General features: G+C 35.1%; 1 protein-coding gene across 1 annotated transcript in view; it reads right to left on the bottom strand.

The window, feature by feature from the left end:
- The window catches only part of MAP3K9 (mitogen-activated protein kinase kinase kinase 9), a 118,835-nt gene that overhangs the window by 87,057 nt on the left and 11,641 nt on the right, over positions 1 to 20,137 (bottom strand). The window contains exon 2 of the mRNA XM_074235829.1: positions 18,687 to 19,100. Within this exon, the coding sequence (XP_074091930.1) occupies positions 18,687 to 19,100 (414 nt within the window). The remainder of the gene's footprint in view (positions 1 to 18,686; positions 19,101 to 20,137) is intronic.

Below are 20,137 nucleotides of genomic sequence, written 5' to 3'. Positions count from 1 at the left end.
TCAGAGTTGTTTTTAATTTACATGCTTCTTATTAATAGCGAGAACAATCCTATGGTTGATTAGCCTGAATTTCTTCTTTTGAGAAGTACTTTGAAGTATCTTTTAAGGATTAGCTTAAGGATTGACTCTTGGTTCTTTATAAGGATAAAGGACTAGAACTGGATTTCTGATCTCATAAGTAAAGGAAATTTTATAATTATATTATACATGTGTTATACAAGCAAAGTTGTTTTATATATATACATGTATAACTATACATGTATACATATAAAACCACATTTAATTTATATAGAGATATGTAAAAGATATATATATATGTAAAATTATACATAGCTATAACTATATCTATCTATCTAATTATATGTCACTATACATTTATAAGGGCAACTATGTGGAATAATGGAGCACCAGGCCTGAATTCAGGAAAACCAGAGATGAAATACAACCTCAGATACTTACTTGTTACATGACCCTAGGCAAGTCATTTAACCTATTTGCCCCAGTCTCCTCATCTGTAAAATGAGCTAGAGAAGAAAAGTCAAACCACTTAGTATCTTTATCAAGAAAATCTCAAATAGGATCACAAAGATCAGACATGACTGAAATAACTGAACAACAAATTGTTATGTGTGTGTATATATATATATATGTACATTATAATTATAGCAATATATGACTATAGTAATACCTATAATACAAATATATATTACTGATATATAATTAAGCGTAGTTATAGCTACATAATATAGTTACATATTCATGTACATATAATTATACTCAATTATTTAATGGAGCTATTATATATTAACTGATCATATAATTAATGCCATGTTAATAATAATTATTATTATATACATTAAATACTATTCTATATTATATATAATATTACATATTATATATTAAACAACTATATTATATAACTATGCAAAGTTATACACTAGTTAATTTATAATATAGATGTTATAATTATATGATATATAAGTATACATATTGTTTTAATATAGTTATTTATAATAGTTATATATAATAAATACATATATAATATACAATACATATATATATAATATGTATAATACATATATATAGTATTATATATAATAGTTACATGTGGTTTTATATATAGATATAAAAACACTGTACAGAGAAACCCTCTATAATACTAGGAGGTATATTCTTCTATAACTTAAGCACTGGTAGGTTAAACAACTCACTCAGGAACTCACAGTCAGTGTATACCAGGGGCTGATCCCAAATATACGTCTTCCTGGCTCTGAGACCAGCCTTCTTTACACCATGACTTTTCCATACCCGTGGTCCTTTATATTTATGTCAATTTTTTATGTATCTTGAATATCAGACTTTTATAAGAGGTATTTGATGCAACAATTTTTTCTACAAATCAAATTGCTTCTTTTAATCAAAACTGTGCCAATTTTGATTGTACAAAAGCTTTTCAATTAAAAGTAATCAAAATTTTCTATTGTGTCTTTTTGTGATCTCTATCCCTTATTCTGTTAAAAAAAATTCTCCTACCTGTAGTTTGAAAGATTTTCTCTATCTCTCTATTAATTTTCCTCCAGATTTTTGAGTATCCACTTGGAACCTATCATTATATGTTTTATAAAATGGGGATCTGGTCTACATCAACTATTTTTTGCCAAATCAATTTTCAGTATTACCAACACTTTTTGTTAAATAGTGAGTTTTCCTCAAAGTAATTTATGTTCTCAGGTGTATTAGATAGTAAATTAAAAATAAAATATTTGTTTCTTGCTTACTGAGCCCATTCTACTAGTGTATTTTTATTATTTTCACCTGTAATACACAGTTTGAATGATTTCTGCTTTATAATAAAATATGAAGATGCAAAAGCACCTTTCCTTGATTCCTTTGGCAGAATTGGATGATTATGCATTAGTCTTTTTTAAGTTTTGCTGAACTTTTTTCCTCCTTTTTTATTCATTATTATAAAAAAAATATATCTGGGAAGGGGAAGGGCTACACTAGGAACTCTAGGTAATGAAACAAAAGATAGCAATAAAATTTAATTTTAAAAATTCAAAAATTCAAAATATATATATAAAGACTGGAAGTACCATTCCCTCATAATTTCTTCTTTCAAAATTATTTCCCTTAAATTCTAGATTGGAACCTTTTGCTCCTCCAAAGGAATTTTGTGTATTTCATTATTTCGTCTAGTTTTACTCATTCTGGTAATCTGATTGATCTAGCTCTAAATTTGTGAATGAATGTAGACAGTAATGTTAATTGTAATATATTGGCACAGACCAATCAGGATGTTTAAATAGCCCTCTAAATAGATGACATTCTTTATTTTTTATAGAGTGTTTTATAATTGTATTAAAATGTCTTGCATGATTTTGGGAAGATAGATATTTCATGCTTCTTGTAGTAATCTAAATGGGGTTTTCCTTGCTTTTATTTCTTTCTGGATTTTGTTATAGCTCTATAGAAAGCCTGGTTATTTTTGTGGATTAATTTTATATCCTTCTAATTTACTGAAGTTTTAAAGTAACTTGTTTCGGGGCAGCTAGATGGTATAGTGGATAGAGCACCCTCAGACACTACTTACTTAGCTATGTGACCTTGGGCAAGTCATTTAACCCCATTGCCTTGCAAAAACCAAACCCAAAGTAACTTGTTTCTTTGCTGGTATTCTAGGACTTTTTTTAAAAAATTTTTATTTATTTAAGGCAATGGGATTAAGTGACTTGCCCAAGGTCACACAGCTAGGGAATTTATTAAGTGTCTCAGGTCGCATTTGAACTCAGGTCCTCCTGACTCTAGGGTCAGTGCTCTATTCACTTCAATATTAGCTAGGACTTTTAAGGGAAAAATACTATTGTTTATTGGTCTGGCAAATTATGTATCTTCTTTGACAATCTTAATGTTTTTCATTTCTTATCACTATAATATTTTAGAACTACTTAAACAGTAGTGAAGACAAGAGTATCTTTGCTTGGTTCTTGTTTTATTGAGAAAGCTTCTAGTATTTCTCCATTGAAATTATGCTAGCTTTTAATTTTAGATTTATGTGCTTTTCATTATATATAAAAAATAGACTTCTAGCATAAAGTACTTTATCAAGTGTTTTTTTCTATATCTATTGCTATAATTATATAGTTTGGAATATTTTGCTTTTAATATAATTTATTATGTTAACATTTTCCAATGTTGAACCATATCTCATGTATCATGTAATATGATCATAGTAAATCATTTTCTAGCTATATTACCACAGTTGTTTTAGTAAGATTTAATAAAAAAAATTTCCATATCAATACTCATTTCTGATATTGGCCTTCTGTTTTCTTTCTATGCTTAGTCCTTCTCTGGTTTAGGTAGTAGCACTACAGTTGTCTCATTAAAAAAAAACCTGATAGAACATTTTCTTTCTAACTTGAGAATAATTTGTGTAGCATAGATATTAATTGTTCCTTAAACTTTAGAATTTATCTATGAATTTATTTGGACCAGGGTTGTTTTTGCTCCCTTTTCTATCACTAGATTGTTTTTTGGTTTTTGTTTAATTTTTTCCAGGTACCGTTAAAAAATTTTTATATTATTGAAATTGTAAGATTTATAAAATGACTTGGCTTTCAAACATGGGTTTTTTCTCTGGCAATGATTTGTAGATTTGTTGGTTCATCCTTGTAGTTTTTTTTTCACACTTTTCTTAAGTTATTTCTGCAGAATTCTGACTTTAATCCTTTGGCTTATGTGTAGAATTTATGTTAAAGTTGTAGTCTTTTACTTCTCACAAATTTTCTTCTACATCTATATTTTTGTGTCCCAAATTTATTATTTATTATTTATTCTTTCTTTCAGAATTTCCTCTTTAGAGAATTATCACGTCTTAAATTCTGTACCCTGGTATTTTTTTAATCCTATGTTGAAAGTCATGATTTATGACCTAATTTGAGTCCTAAATTCTTCTGCTTTCCCCTTATCCTTTCCCTCCCCATTCTGGAGTTTGATTCTCACTGTTGTTCCATAATCTCTTAGGAGTCTACTAAATTCTTGTTTTGATTCATTTTCCTTCAGAGATTAAGGCTTGTTCACAGTCCTTACACCTCTATTTACTCATTCTTCCTTCTGGCTTTATAAGCCTCTTTCTTGTTTTATAAGTTTATGAATTAGGTTTTTACTCATTTTTTTTCCTTTTTTAAAGTTTTAACATGTCTCTGATTTCCAAACTCATTCTTTGAATTCTTCCCATTTTCACACCAAAGATCTGAGTATTCCCGAACTCTTCACACAGAAGTGTATGAGAAGCCAGCCTAGGATTCTACCAGAATATACCCTGTGTAGAAAAGTTTAGTCCCAACTGAGTTGCCCTTTCCCTCAATCTCCTTTCTTTCAGTCAGTGGATGTTCTTTACCCCATTAGATAGCTATGGATTAACTCTTCTGTCTCCTCTAATTTTCCCTTTTCCTTGACTTAGGTGAGTAAAATCAATGTCTACTGTCCCTTTTTTTCAAACTACCATAAATCTACTCTTTATAAAGCATATATATGTATATAAAGCACACACATATATGGGGGGGGAGAGAGAGAGAGAGAAATATAGATATAGTCATTTACATGTTATCTTCCCCATAGAACCTGGCACATAAGTTTAATAAATTTTCATTGACTGACTGTTGCTGCCTCTCAAATGATGGTGTGGGAAAAGAAATGAACAAGAATACAACCTATTCAAAAGCACAGGCCTTCAGGGTTGCTTGCATTCACTTTGAGGCAACTATAGATATTTTAGCTCTCCAATGTAATTTCAAAGCCTTTTCTTCTTGTTTTTGAGCTTGTGTGGTGTTTTTTATATTTTTTTATCATATATTCTATAACTGTCACATAATTTCTTTTTGTAGGTTTTTGGATTGGAAAGGGTTAAGGAAAACAACTACTCCATTTTAACATCTATTTTTCTCCAAAGAACTGTGCCTTCACTAAATTTTCTATATCAATTACATAGTGTCCTAAACACAAATAATTTGTGTTAAAATTGAGGGTGACAAAATGCAGTGACTTTAAGATTATATCAACAAAAGGTTCTGACCTTATGAAAAAATAGGTCCAAAAACAGACAAGAGTAGAATTTCAGATCTTGGAAATTCTCATGAAGCACCTGAGTTAATATGCATGGAATATTATACTATTATATAAATGGCGGATGGGGGAAATGTGGAAGAATTATGGTTCCTGCTATAAAGCAGATGACAATATAATTAAGAAAATAAGCCTTAACATAGAAAAAGAAAATCAAAAAAGTCAAAACTCAACACTGTATCAACAATATTTTCTTTAATATACTTCACCTTCAAAGATCCTTGATGGTCTTTATTATTGAAGCTCCTAATGTCTTTATCGTATGGAAAATTTGAGAGCTGTAGTGGTTGAAGAATTCATCTTCTATAATAGCCTCTCTGAACTTATCCAAGCTGATCCTCAATGACAACACATCTGTTTGTTTCTATGCAAACCAAGCAAGGTCCTTTGCATCTTGCTCCTCTATATATTCCTTAGGGAATACAGTCATGGCCATGCTGAATTGACTTGGGCAAGTTACTTAACCTCCCTGGGACTGTTTTCTCATTTGTAAAATAAGGGGGTTTGATTAGATAATCTCTGAGGTCCCTGTCAGCTTCATTCCTACAATTGTGTTGCTATTCTGTGACTTTAGTAGAGGATAATTTAAAAAGACTGAGGAATAAGGACTAGCCTTGGAGTCAGAGGACATGGGTTTACATCTTGGCTCTGAAACTTAAGATAATCACTTGGGCCCTCTCTTGAGTCTAATCCTTATCTTTAAAATGAGAAAATTGTATTAGTTGATATCTAAGGTATCTTCCAACTCTCTAAATAAATATTTTGCATATAATTCCCCTTTCATCACTGAGTTCCAAACAAATTGGCCTTCATGTTGTTCCTCATATAGGGAACAGTCAATCTTTGTTCTCTCATACTTTTGCCCAGACACCATTCCATCTTAAGCTCTATCTCTTACTTTCCTTCAAAGTTCAGCTCACTTTATTTCCTTCCCCTCTCCAATCCCCAATCTACTTTGCAGGATTCTACAATACTCACTTCTTCACTGTTCCTCATATAACACATTCCATTTTCCAACTCAGCAGTCTCACTGGCTCAGCCTGTTCCATCTCATCTATACCTCCCATCATAGCCTGGTTTCTTTCAAGCCCTACCATCTACAGGAAGTTCCCCTTGGTGCCCCTTAATGTTAGTGCCTTCCCTCTATAATTTATCTTGAATTTATCCTGTATATAGCTTGCTTGAACAAAGTTTTTTTTGTGTTATCTCCCCCATGACACTGTGAGCTCATTGAGAGTAGGAACTGTCTTTTTGCCTTAAATGAGATTATATTTATAAAACTTTCCACTTCTTTTTGCATATTGTCTTTCTTCATTAGAATGTAAACTTGAGGGCAAGATTGCCTTTCTCTTCTCTTCTCTTTCTCTTTCTGTTCAGCACATAGTACATTGTCTAGTACTTAGTGCTTAATAAATGTTTAATGTGTTGTATTACACAGCATTGCATAAAATAAATGTTTTGGGTGACTGATAAAATCCAGATATAGAAATAAAACAAATACATGTATATGTGTATATGTGTACATATATACATATGCATATAAATTCATTATGTATGTGCATATCCATGCAGACATGTGTTTTATCTATAATATGTGTCTAGAGAGGAAGAAGAGAGGATGTTCTATACTTGTGATTTCACCAACATAGAGAAATCCTGGTTTGGAAACTCTACCCACCAAAGTAGACCAACAACTCAATGTGACACAATTTTAGTGAACTGTTGGGAAAGTGAAATTATTTATCCATAATCACACATATATGTCAAAGACAGAACTTGAACCCAGGTTTTCCTGATTTCAAGGTTGGCTTCTAGCCATTCTTCCACACTATCCCTCAGGGAAAATAAAGAGTAAGTATAATATTTATGAGTTATCTATTATCTACAAGGGTAGCCAGGTAGCACAGTAGATAGAGTGCTAGGTCTGGAGTCAGGAAAACCTAAGTTTAAATCTTTTATCTGAGTGATCCTGGACAAGTCACTTCACCCTGTTTGCCTCAGTTTCCTCATCTGTAAAATGAGCTGGAGGAAAAAAGTGACACATCCTTCCAATATCCTTGCCAAGAAAACTCCAAGAAAAGTCAGACAGAAACAAATGAATAGTAACAAAAATTACAAAACTCAAACAGGTAAGTCTAGATGAGGTAGAAAATCTGTGCTAAGGAACAAGTCAAAAATAAGGGTGCTTAGATACAAACAAGTGAGAAGGGATTACTGAAAAATTCACAGTATCTCTGGCTCTGGTCTCACTTCTATAAGAAAGTCAAGAGTTTTGAAAATACATCAAAGTCTGTACCACTTACCCTCAAAATTCTACAGAAAGAAAATCTATAATCAGAATACTGCTTTGGGCTAAAGAAGGGCAGGGAGTGAGGTAGGAAGAAGCAAGGAAAACATAACTGTTTATCACACATTCCCTTTGACCTCTGCATCAAAAGTGAAAGAGGAAGGAAGGGGAAAAGATATATTACCCTCTTCTTGAAGCAAAAGCATTTTAATTATCAACTGAGTGAGAGTCCAGTGGAACCATAAAATTGATCAGTCCTGAGGACACGAAAGATAGGGCTAGATGACATCACTGTGGGGAAAAGGGGAAGGAGAGGGAAGGGATGCTAAGCAACAGAATGAAATGTAAATGCGAAAAATCCATTCCTCAATAGATAAAGAGTCAAAAGATAGGAGTAAAGGGTTCTCAAAATCAGAATTGTAAGCTATTAAGAATTATAAGAAGGATTGTTCTAAGTTATTAACAATGAGAAACACAAATCAAAACACCCTGAATTTTCTCCCTATACCCAGCAAAATAATAAAGATGGCAATAGATGAACTTGGGAAAGGTTGTAGAAAGATTGATATATTAATCTAGTTGATGGAACTCTGGAGTAGTCTGACCATTTTGGAAATTAATTTGGAATTATGTGAAGGAAGTGATGAAATATCCATTCTTTTCTGGCCTTAAAGAACCAAAGAGAAGGCAACCTTGGTGGCATTCTTAACTTCTCACTCTCATTTGCTCCACATATTCAATCAGTTACCAGAACTTATTGTTTCTGCCTCCACAGCATATCTTGTATGAACCCCCTTATCTCTGATCACACAGCCACCATCCTCACTCAGACCTTCATCACCCCTCCCTAGACTATGGTGGTAAATTGTCCTGCCCTCAGGTCTCTCTCCTCTAGGATCCAACTTTCACACAATTGCTAAGATTCCTTAATAAATAAATAGCAGTGGTACCCTATTATCTCCAAAAAGCCCTTCCCAAACTACCTTTCCAACCTTATTAAACATTACTCCTCTTCACACACTCTATCATCAAGTCAAACTGGCTCCATTTCCCATTTCCAGATTTTGGGGCTGGCTGCCCCCATCACTGGAATGAATTTTTCTCTTATAATCCATAAATTCTTGTGCTACTTGCTACTTTAAAGATTTTTCCTAATTTTCCCAACTGCTAGTGCCCTCTCCATCAAAATTACCTCATAGTTGGGGCGACTAGCTGGCATAGTGGATAAAGCACCGGCCTTGGAGTCAGGAGTACCTGGGTTCAAATCCGGTCTCAGACACTTAATAATTACCTAGCTGTGTGGCCTTGGGCAAGTCACTTAACCCCATTTGCCTTGCCAAAAAAAATTACCTCATAGCAATTTGTATCTACTGAGAGGTACATGTGTTTCCCCCTCCATAACTGCAGCAGGGATCATTTCATTGGTGTCTTTGTGTTACAAGTTAATAAATATTTGGTATTTATTCACATGAGAAACTGAGGCCAGAGAGGATACATAAATAAGTAAAGGGAGTGTTAGGGATGTAACAGCCTTCCTTTCACTCCAAATGTGTTGTTCTTTCCATCACTCCATCCTACCTAAAAACCCTTAAATAAGGGTAAAAGGCAAAAGTGGTATATGGTGGTACTGGATAAAGCAGCTGAAATAACATTTCCTAGAATTAGAAAGTCCCCTTCTTAAACTAAAGGATAAAAGGAGAATAAATAAACATTATAATAAATATAGCCTCTTAGAGGGATGAATGCTAGTCCCTCATTTCACAGGAATGTCCATTATTATTAGGCTGATGGGGAGGGCCTTCCCTCCAAAGAACCACCATCTGTCACTTGTGGAAGAAGGGTGGGGGGAAGGGAGATTCTTTGTGCTCCCTTTATCTATTGCCTTTACTAAACCTCTTAATGCTGGTTTACAGGGTCAGCTGCACCTGCAGCAGGAATCCTTATTCTCCCCATAAACTATAAGCATCAAGCTATTTGTCCTGATACATACCAGTGATATCCTAATTTATCAGTCAGATTCAGCCGTAAGACAAATAATAGCCATCTAGTAGTTACATAGTGCTGTAAGGTTGCAAGGTACTTTACATGTTATCTCATTTGATCCTCACAACAACCCTGTGAGGTAGAGGTTGTTATTTATGCTTGTTTTATAGATAAGAAAACAGAGATTGAGAAGTTAAATGATTTGCCCAAGGTCACACAACTAATAAATGATCCAGGCAATTTTCAAACTGACACAAGACCAAGGTCTATACTAGAGCTGCCCCATATTTGAAAGGAATCAAATCCTTCCTGACCCTATTCCTGGTCCATCCTCCACCCTCTATCCAGTTCATCCCCAAGTAAATCACAAAATGGCAGAAAGGTCCTTAGAGATCACTAGTTCGATTCTGCCTTTTTTCACAGGACCACTTCTTAAGGAAATTCAAGCTTCTGTTAAGGGTGGAACAAAATGACTTCCAACTTTAATGGAGAGTCTTTACTATTTGCTACTCCCTGCCAAGTACTCTTTCATTAAATGACAATGGCCTCCGGGTTGTTCCATGAACAAGCCACTCATTTCTCAGCTGAGGCATTTTCTCTCACTGTCCTCCAAGCTTGGGATGTTCTCCCTTGTTATCCTCATCTACTTACTACCCTGGCTTCCTTTAAGTCCCAGCTAAAATTCCATCTTTTAAAGGAAGCCTTTCCCAATCCCTCTTAATTCTGGTACCTTCTCTCTGTTGATTATTTCCTATTTATTCTGTATACGGTTTGTGTATATTTGTTTGCTTGTAGCAAGTACCATGAGAGGAGGGACTGTCTTGTGTCTCTTTTTGTATCTCCAACGCTTAGCATCAGATACTAAGAGATCCTGGACAAGTCATTAAACTTTGTTTGTGTCAGTTTCCTCATCTGTAAAAATGAGCTGGTGAAGAAAATGGCAGACCACTCTAGTATCTATGTCAAGTAAACTCCAAATGGGGTCATAAAGAATCAGGCACAACTGAAATGACTGAACAATAACAAAATAAGTCAGAACTAGGATTCAAACCTTCAGACTCTAAATCCAGTGGACTTTATGTTATTCTCTATCCTACTCCCCAAAAGCCAACTGTAGAATAAAACAATAATAGGCTTGACAATGGAGTGTGCTGGTAAATGTTTATCAATCAGTTTGGGGAGAGAGGAGGAAAAAAGCATGACATGCTTTTGAATTTAATTCATATTTTTAATATTTTTTCCTTTATTCTCTTAAATTTATACATCAACAAAATAGATTTCCCTGGTTGAAAATTCAATAATTTACTTTAACAAAATGGAAGAGGATTAGAGTTGGCCTCTGACTGTATATCTGTTTTTTGAAGATCAGTTTATTTAAATTGAGAGAGGCTCATTACAAAGTTGACCACAGGATGAATAATTTTTTGGTCTTGGTGACTCTCAAAGATCACTTACTTATTAGGTTATAGAGGAATTGAAATATTCATTGATAGGTACAGAAGTCACACCAAAAATATTAACCATTTTTTAAATGAAGAAACAGGTTTGGAGTGGTAAAGTGATCTGTCTAGGGTCACACAACTAGGAAGCAGCAGAGATTATTTCTAAAGAAGGAATGAAAGGATAATTCCAAGTAAAGAAATAAACTTACAGAGCTTAGAAGTGACATTTTTTCCTCCCTTTAAAAAAAATTCCTGGGTATGAACTGGTTTTATACTTTTATACTTGTATTTCAAAATAATTGATTTCCTTTGTAATCCTAAATATTTTATTATATCAAATTTAAAAATGTGATTCTAAAGCATCTAGGTGGAGCAGTGGATAGAGTATGAGTCCTGGAATCAGAAGGACCTGAGTTCAAAAGTGACCTTAAAGACTTACTAGCTATAGGGTCCTGGCTAAGTCACTTCACTCTGATTGCCTCCAAGGAAAGAATGAATCAAAGAAAGGGGGTGGGGGTGGGAAGTAATGATGATTCTGAGAATGTTTTGGACTTCACATAAGATCCACACACACAGGGATCTGGGACACACAAAAAAAGTTAAGAATCCCTAGTGTAGTCAGAAATATTAGAGCAGTAAGGAATTATCCACTAGCATTTTGAATTAGTTCATTTCATCTCTCTATCTCAATTAGATTAATTAAAATCCAGACCCTGAGCTAGCTGAAAAGAATATAGTGAACCATCAAGTTAATGGTTAGAAAATACTTTGATAGAGAAAAGAAAGCTGTCCTAGATCACTCTGATATGTCAAAGCAGAAAAGGTTTAGAAGAGCAAGTCTCCAAGGTCTGAAGGCACTAATAATCCTTTTAATTTTCTTGGTGCTCTGTCTCTGTATCCTTTGAACTTTTGAGGCTGGAGCAACATAACAGCTATCTTTAAAGTTGGCATCACTTGGAGTTTTGGTATTTCTAAAGAAAGCAAATGTGAATGGCAGTTTGGTGATGCAATGGACAGGGCACAGCCCCGGAGTCATGAGGATCTGACTTCAAATCCAGCCTCAAATACCTGACACTTACTAGCTGTTAATGAGTAAGTCATAACCCTGATGAAGGAAGGAAGGAAGGAAGGAAGGAAGGAAGGAAGGAAGGAAGGAAGGAAGGAAGGAAGGAAGGAAAGAGTGAGGGAAATAAGGAAGGAAAGGAAGGAAGGGAGGAAGAGAGGAAGGGTGGGAGGAAAAAAGAAGGAACAATGAAAATATGTAAGGATCCCACTGATGGAGGAAGGTGAAAATAGGTAGAGATGATTTTGTACTTATACAATACTTTAAGATTTACAAAGCACTTTATTATCTCATTTAATAATATAAAAAAACTTGAAGTAGGTAGAAGTATCATTATTCCCTTTACATATGCTGATAGAAAGAAACCATATTGTATAGATTAATCCTTTGGATCTAACAAATCCACCCATCTTCCCAATACAACTCAAGGTATTACTAGATGGCAGAGCTGGTCTCGACCTTAAGGTCAGCTCTAATAACTACTTTTTCCTTATTCCCTGATGACTAAGCCACCTTGAATTCCATTTCCAGTACCTGGTCTTGTCCTGTTTTCACCCCTACCCCCTTCTGCCATTTCTTGTTGGTCTTCCAGTCTTTACTGGATCTAAAATTAGATCTTTGCTACCATAATTCCTCTATGCTGTTCACCCATTTACCTGGCATTCCTCCAACTAACTATTGTTCAGACCTCTCCTAATCATCTATCCCACTCTCTATGTGTCCAGCCTGGTCCATCTTGATGCCAATTGAGTTCTAGTTAAAATATCCTGAACATCTAGTAGAATAGTTGCAAAACTGTCAACAAAGATTAAGCTGGCCAGTCAGCTGCTACCAGTTTCTGATAAAGCCAAGGTGCCCAAAACTATTTTGTTAATTAAAAAAGCAACAACAAAAACACATGCTGATTCAGTCAGCAGATGGAGGAATAGGAAGAGAAATCAATGAGGCAAAAATGTGGAATTTATAACAATGAGATACAGCAACATCGATCATATTCCTTTTCCATAAACCAAGCCTATCCCTCACCTAAATCCACTAAAGTTGGACTTCTCAACCTCTTTTTGATGTCATAAGTTTCTCTGGTTGACATCTTGAGGCCACCATTTTCAGAATTTAGATATAGATAGATATAGATAGAGAGATATAGAGAGAGATATAGATATATAGAGAGAGAGAGATAGAGATAGATGATAGAGAAATAGAGATAGACATAGATATAGATGATATAGAGATAGAGATAGAGATGGAGAGATAGAGATAGAGATAGATATAGATGGTATAGATATAGATGATATAGATATATAGATGTAGATGTAGATGTAGATACCTATCTTTACATCTATCTATATCTATGTATGTATACAGTACACACACACACACACACACACACACACAGAGCAATCAGGGTTAAGTGACTTTCCCAGGGTCATACAGTTAATGTTTGTCAGGTGTTTGAGTCACATTTGAACTCAGGTTCTCCTGACTCCAAGGTTGGTGCTACTGTGCCATCTAACTGTCCCTAGAATAATATTTTTAAATACATAAAATAAAATATATAGATTATAAAAAAATAGTTCACAGATTCTAAATTAAGAAGCCCAATCTTATGTAGAGCATCTAACTATAGTTGAGTTTTAAATCATTTTGAACTGGCCTTAGGTCAAGGGTTCTGAATCATTTTTGGACCAATAGCAATCCGGGAAAACCTAAGAACCCCTTTAGGCAGCTAGGTGGTGCAGTGAATGGAGAATTGGCCTTAGAATCAGAAGGACAGAAGTTCAAATCCAACCTCAGACACTTCACAGTTACTGGCTAGGTGACCTTGGGCAAATCACTTAATCCTGATTGTCTCACAACCAGGATCATCTCCAGTTGTCCTGACCACTGTACCCAGATAGCTCTGGAGGAAAAAATAAGGTTGATGACTTAGCACAGCACCGCCTCACTCAAATCCAATTCATATGTTTGTCATGACATCACCTCCCTCATGGCAAGATCTTCTTCAAGAATGAAAGACAAACATCATCATCATCATCATCATCATCATCATCATCATGAACCCCTTCTCAAAATAATACTATGAAAGGCATAAAATAAAATACATAGGATGACAAAGGAAACAATTATATTGAGATAAAGTTATAATTTTTTTTAACAAGTTCAAGGTTCCCAGGTTTAAGAATGTCTAGGTTTCAGCACAGTGGTGAAAGCACTTGCCCTGGAGTCAAAAGGACCTGAGTTCAAATTTGGCCTTAGATACCGAGTTCTGTAACCCTGGACAAGTCACTTAACCTCCACTGCCCATTCCCTTCTCCCCCCAAAAAAACTACTCCTGGGCTAAAGTAATGAATGATAATAATCTCATAAGTAAATAACAGTCACCTCTGAGGCCTCTTTCTCTGATTGGTTGGTGCTTTTCTGTAGTGCTGAAGTCTAACAAAGTCTACATTCCTCTCCAAGGTCCACTCTTGATTTTCCAGATTTTCTCCTCCATGCACAGCAGTCTCCTCACCCTAGAAGATCACCCCACCCAGGTAACTCTGAAAATGTTCAACCAGCTATGTCCACAGGTTCTCCTCTTGACTTTGCTAATTTGTTCCCCCATGCTCCTACCTAACTTCTCCCTCCTTCAACCCACCCTCTCTGTTTTCTGTTTTTATTATAGTCTTTCTTTCCTCACTAGACAATAAGCTCCTTGAAGGTAAGGATTGCATGTATTTATATTCTCTAGCACCAAAACAAAGTAAGTGCTTATTTTAGTTTTCCAAATTTCACTCTAAAGAGATTCCTTTCTCATTCAGATTGTCTTCCCCTACATACTCTTACTCAACCTTAAAAACTTTCCTCCCAAAATCAAAGGTGCACTTGCTTTTCTCTCCTATTCTATCACAGATTCTAAGATATAGTGACTAGCACTTCTCTCCATGGCTCTTATCTTTTCCACTCCATGACCAATTTCTCTTTGGTAAGAATCAGCTTCAGAATAGAATTTCCTTCTATGAGTTCTCATGTCTTCGGAAGGTTGAATTCATCAATCAAACACACAATGAATTATTTGGTGCTATGCTTTTTGCAAGAGAAAAAGAGTTCTAGGGGGCAACTAGGTAGTACAGAGGATAGAGTACTTTCCCAGGGTCTGAGTTCAAATCCAGCCTTAGTCACTTAATAATTACCTAACTGTATGACCCTGGGAAAGTCACTTATCCCCATTGCCTTGCAAAAACAAAAACAAAACAAAAAACAGAATAAGAATTTTAACTCATGTCTGGATAACTAAAGTCCTCCCATCCTCACTACATTGTGCCTTCATGCTAGGATTATAATCTCCTTTCTTATCTTTACTCATCTCTTTTCTCTTTCTGTTCAAGTGGTCTATAATATATATACTTCAATGATTATATCATTAGTGTTTTCTCCTCTTATGCTCTTCACCCAAACATGATCCACCATGCTTCTTTCCTCTGATTCTCTGGATAGTTTCACATAAGTATGTTGCATTAAGAAAATGTCAAATGTTAAATACAAAAAATTCTAAATATACTGCTAATCTTCATCTTCCTCTTTTAAAAAACCTGTCCTATTCTTTAGGTATATTCTTCCATGGTTGTATTCCAGTCATTGGTCTTCAGGACAAGTCTTAATGATTCCTTTAATGTCTAATTTGCCTCAAATAAAGACCTACATCCCACATCTTAACCCTCTGAGCTGACACTCGGGGTCCAATGCATTCAACTTCTCATAAAAAACAAATATGTACAACGTGCCTGATTCCCTAAGAAATGCTAATGAAATTATTTCCCCACCTTTACTTTTCTAGCTACAACATTGGGATGGCCACAGGTAAGAATGTATCATTCTGAATTCAGTATAATTAATTAAACTTAATCTAAAGGACTATTCTTTAATACATGATGTGAGTTTACAATTACACTAAGAGGTGTCCGAGGCAGGATTCAAACTTGGGCAACTCTGATTCAAACTTTAACACTCTATCTACTGTCTCATTTTGGGGGAAAAATCTGATGGTCCCTAAGAATATCCATCTTCCTATAGAGTTGAGAGGCAGTGTGATATTATGGAAATAAGATTTATCTTGGAATCAGAAGAATTAAGCTCTAATCAAAGTTCTGACAATAGGTTCACAGAATTTGAAATCCTTACCATAATGATCAAACAAGTCACTACAATGCCATCAATGTCAATCTATTCATCTATAAAAGGGGGATATTAATACTCATAATACCTCCTTAACAGGGATATGTGAAGCAAGTATATTATAAATTCTAATACATTATATAAATAGGAAATATTTATAATATTATAACTACTATTACCACAACTACCACCTCCAGGATTCCTATATTCTCTAACACCCATAATGACTAAGATTAAGTTTTTGTACCACAAAATCTTATTTCAGTACTTCTTTTGCATGGTTAAAAAAGACATATCTGTCTTGTCAGTACTAATTGGGTAGAGATAGCAATGTAAAAGTCAATGACAATAGACCTAGACTTTGAAAAATAAGTCATTAAGACACTTAAGATAGGTAATTCCACAGGTCCAGGTAAAAATAGAGTCGTAGTGGGTTACATATACCATTAGAAAATTCACCTGAACCCAAGATTGTAGACTCTAATTCCCTCTCATTTTTTGAACCTTTATGCCTCTTGATTCAGATCTCAAAGGCTAAATTAGGATATCTTAAAGTTTCAGAAGAGTGAATGTAAAGCACTTTGTACAATCAGAAAATAGTAAAAGATTTTTTTTTGTAATGAAGCAAAAGGAAGCAGAGGGAAAGGCCATCATTTCAAATAAATCTCTTCAATGTATACTTATTTACCAATAACCTCCTCTACTCCTTCCCAAAATACATGCTTAACCCCCTAATCACTTTGGCAGTTGGAAGAAGCAGGATCTCTGAAGGGATGACCCAAATGACTTTGACCAGAGCCTGGCAGATCTTAGCATTCAACAAAACTGAAGGAAAGAAATAAATTCCCTTAATCTACAAAGAGCAAAAAAGATGCAGACAAGGGGGGGAAATGATTGATGAAGGATTAACCTACAGTTTCTAAAAGAGTAAGTACAACTTGGCATGATACTAATGACTTTTTTCAATATTCCTTGCTGAATTATGAGGTAAGCTTCCTTCCTACCTACCCACCAATGCCACCAAATACCCCCAATCCACAGGTGAGACCTTTGATGGCCAACAACATCAACTCAAACTGTGGAGTCTTGTGGACCTTGACATTACTGATCAGTCAGACAAATAAAACTAAATGAAATTTTCAAAAACCTAAGTGGCAACTTTTTAAAAATCAAAGTCAGCAGAACTTATTAAGCAATGCCCTGAATTTCTGTTCACTTTTATATTACACTGAAGTCTGACTTCTCTGAAGCTTAATGCTTTCTCAAATGGCAACTCTCAGATTAATCGGGCACTCAAAGGACAAAGCAAGAATTTTAGCTCCAAGTGTAATAAGTCTCCTGGCTAAAAAAAAAGACAGCAGGATTCTCACAATTGCCTAAAGAAGAATGGAACCACCCACAGGGTGATTTCATCTTTACAACAGCCTAGGTTCCTAAGCATAAATTTTATCATAATTATACCTTATATTTATAGCTCCAAATTATGACTTAATTCCAAAGATCTTAAAACATCCAACGGGCAAATTCTTAATTATTAAAATCCCCTTGAGAGGAACATATTAATATCTGACCTTTTAAATAGGGTAACTGAGGCACAGGGAGGTTAGATGATTTGTCTAACAACTCACAACAAAACAAGGGTGAATTTAAAATTTTAAAACTCAATTCTGCAGCCACATATAACATTATATGTGTCAGACAGGAGTTTCTTTCCTTGTCTCATCAGAAAATAAGTCCACTAGACATCAGGACTCTTTACAAAGGTCTCTGGGGCAATTTTCAATTGATCTCTCAAGAATTTGAAAATTTTTTCAGGTAATTCTAGAGAAAAGAAACCACTGACATGCTGAGAGAAAAGAAAGGAAAACTTTTTATTGCACATAAATTAAATTATTGCTTCATCCTCTAATTTCAATATTTTTCATATTTATGATATTGGCAGGTAAAGAAAAAAGGTATCTCAACAATGCCAATATTAACAAGAAATAAATCTTCTACAGTGATTTTTTAGGCAGTCAAATTCTGGATATAATCAAAGTAGTTGGATCTTAAAAAGGAAAATTGTTGGGGTTATCTCCCTGAGAAATTAACTCAATTCTCTGTTGAGGGAAATGCATCTTTTCCTCTGTATTACATGGTGTAGTGGATAGAGTAAAGAACTTGGAATCACAAAGATCTTTGTTCAAATCTCACCCCAAACTTCTATTGACTGAGCAAGGCTAGGTAAATCATTTATGCCCTCTTGGGCTTAATGAGGGGGTTGAACCAGACATTTTCTGTCATCCCTTTCAACTCTAAATCTATGATCCACATTCAATTTGTAGATATCTAACTCCCAGTATTGTTGTAAGGAAAAGGTTATATGTAAATGAGTTTGAAAATAAAGATAAAACTCAATAGAAGGATATTCCCAGTCTTAAATTCATCAAGCTAGGACCTCAAAGGAAAGAGTGACAAATTTTAGAATCTCAGCAACAAATTCAATGCCATATACATGCAATGCACCGCTTGAGTATCAGGAAAGAATAGAGCACATTTGTAAATCACAAATATATTCAGAATCCATTTTAACCATGGCTATCATCTGACTCCACGAATTTCCTTTCACCCACCCTTCTGCCAGACTCACTGTTGCTGGATTTGAGGTCCCGATGGATGATGGGGACAATCGCTTCATCATGCAGGTAGTTCATCCCCTTAGCAATCTGCACAGCCCAGTTCACCAATATGTCAGGAGGGATCCTCTTCCCTGATAACACTCGATTTAAGGACCCACCACGGGCAAATTCCATGATCAAACAGAGATTGGGTTCTTTCAGACACACACCCCTCAGAGCAATGATGTTAGGGTGCTTTAGCATAGCAAAAAGTTTGGCTTCCTGACGAACATTTTCTATTGTCTGACTGATGTCTTCATCAGGGTCATGGCGGGCAGCTTTCACAGCAACTTCTTCTCCAGACCAAAAAGCTCGATACACCTTTCCAAAACCCCCAATGCCAATGATCTCTTCCAGGGTCAGCTCTGCAAAGTCAATCTCTAATACTGAGTAAGGAGGAGAGAAGAGACAGAGGCATTAAGTCAAAATCATTCTGGAATAAATCACTGAATCGTCAATATATAGAGAGACCATTGATTTTAATCATGGAGATTTTTGCCATTATTGCTCATTTCAACAAAGATCTATGGGGGAAAAAAACAGCTAAGGCAATTCTAAAATTTAATGTAAAAATTCATATGCCAGTAACAACCTGTGTTACTAGTGCCCTCCATTCAATTCAGTTTTAAAATTCACAAGAACCCCGGATTCTTCTTTAAAAACCCAGTTTCCTTCTGAGATCAGCTTCATTTGGGATGAATTATGTTGATACTTGTCCACCATTCTCAAAGAAGACCATGACATGGTCTTCTTTCATGACATGAGGGAGGTGATGCCATGATTTGGGGGAAGGGGGAGAGCTATGCTAAGTCACCAATCTCACTTTCTCCCCAGAGTCATCTGGATCCAGTGGCTAGATATGAATCAAGATGACTGGAGATCATCCTGGATGTGAGGCAATCAGAGTTAAGTGATTTGCCCAAGGTCACACAGCTAGTAAATATCAAGTGTCTGAGGCTGGATTCAAATTCCTGTCCTCCTGACTTCAAGGTCACTGCTCTATTCATTGTGCCACCTAGCTGCCCAGGATGAATTAATGGTTGTTCAGAGCTGAAAGCATGAACTAAGGTTGGTGACTGCCATATAAACTCTACCTCACAGTAAGATATTTTTAAAGAAAAACCAGCACATAATAATTACACATAAAAGATGTACTCAGGCTTCAAACAAGACAAATTGGGGGTAAGGAAGGAAGGAGCAAGAACTTAGTTTAAATTCAATAAAACCAAACAACCTTTATTAATTACTTGTAAAATATTGTACTACATACTTGGAACATAAAAGCAAATTATAAAAAAATAAAAACAATTCCTGCCCTTAAAGAGATTATTTTCTATTGGGGAATTGGGAAAGGAAAAGATACTACATGGAAATGGATGTATATACAAGATAATTTTAGAAGGAGAAGGTCCTGACAACTTAG

The sequence above is a fragment of the Macrotis lagotis genome, chromosome 4, assembly GCF_037893015.1.
Source record: "Macrotis lagotis isolate mMagLag1 chromosome 4, bilby.v1.9.chrom.fasta, whole genome shotgun sequence".
In the NCBI taxonomy this organism is placed as follows: Eukaryota; Metazoa; Chordata; class Mammalia; order Peramelemorphia; family Peramelidae; genus Macrotis; species Macrotis lagotis.
Note: the sequence above shows the minus strand (reverse complement) of the source record. Positions and strands in the feature narration are given on the sequence as shown.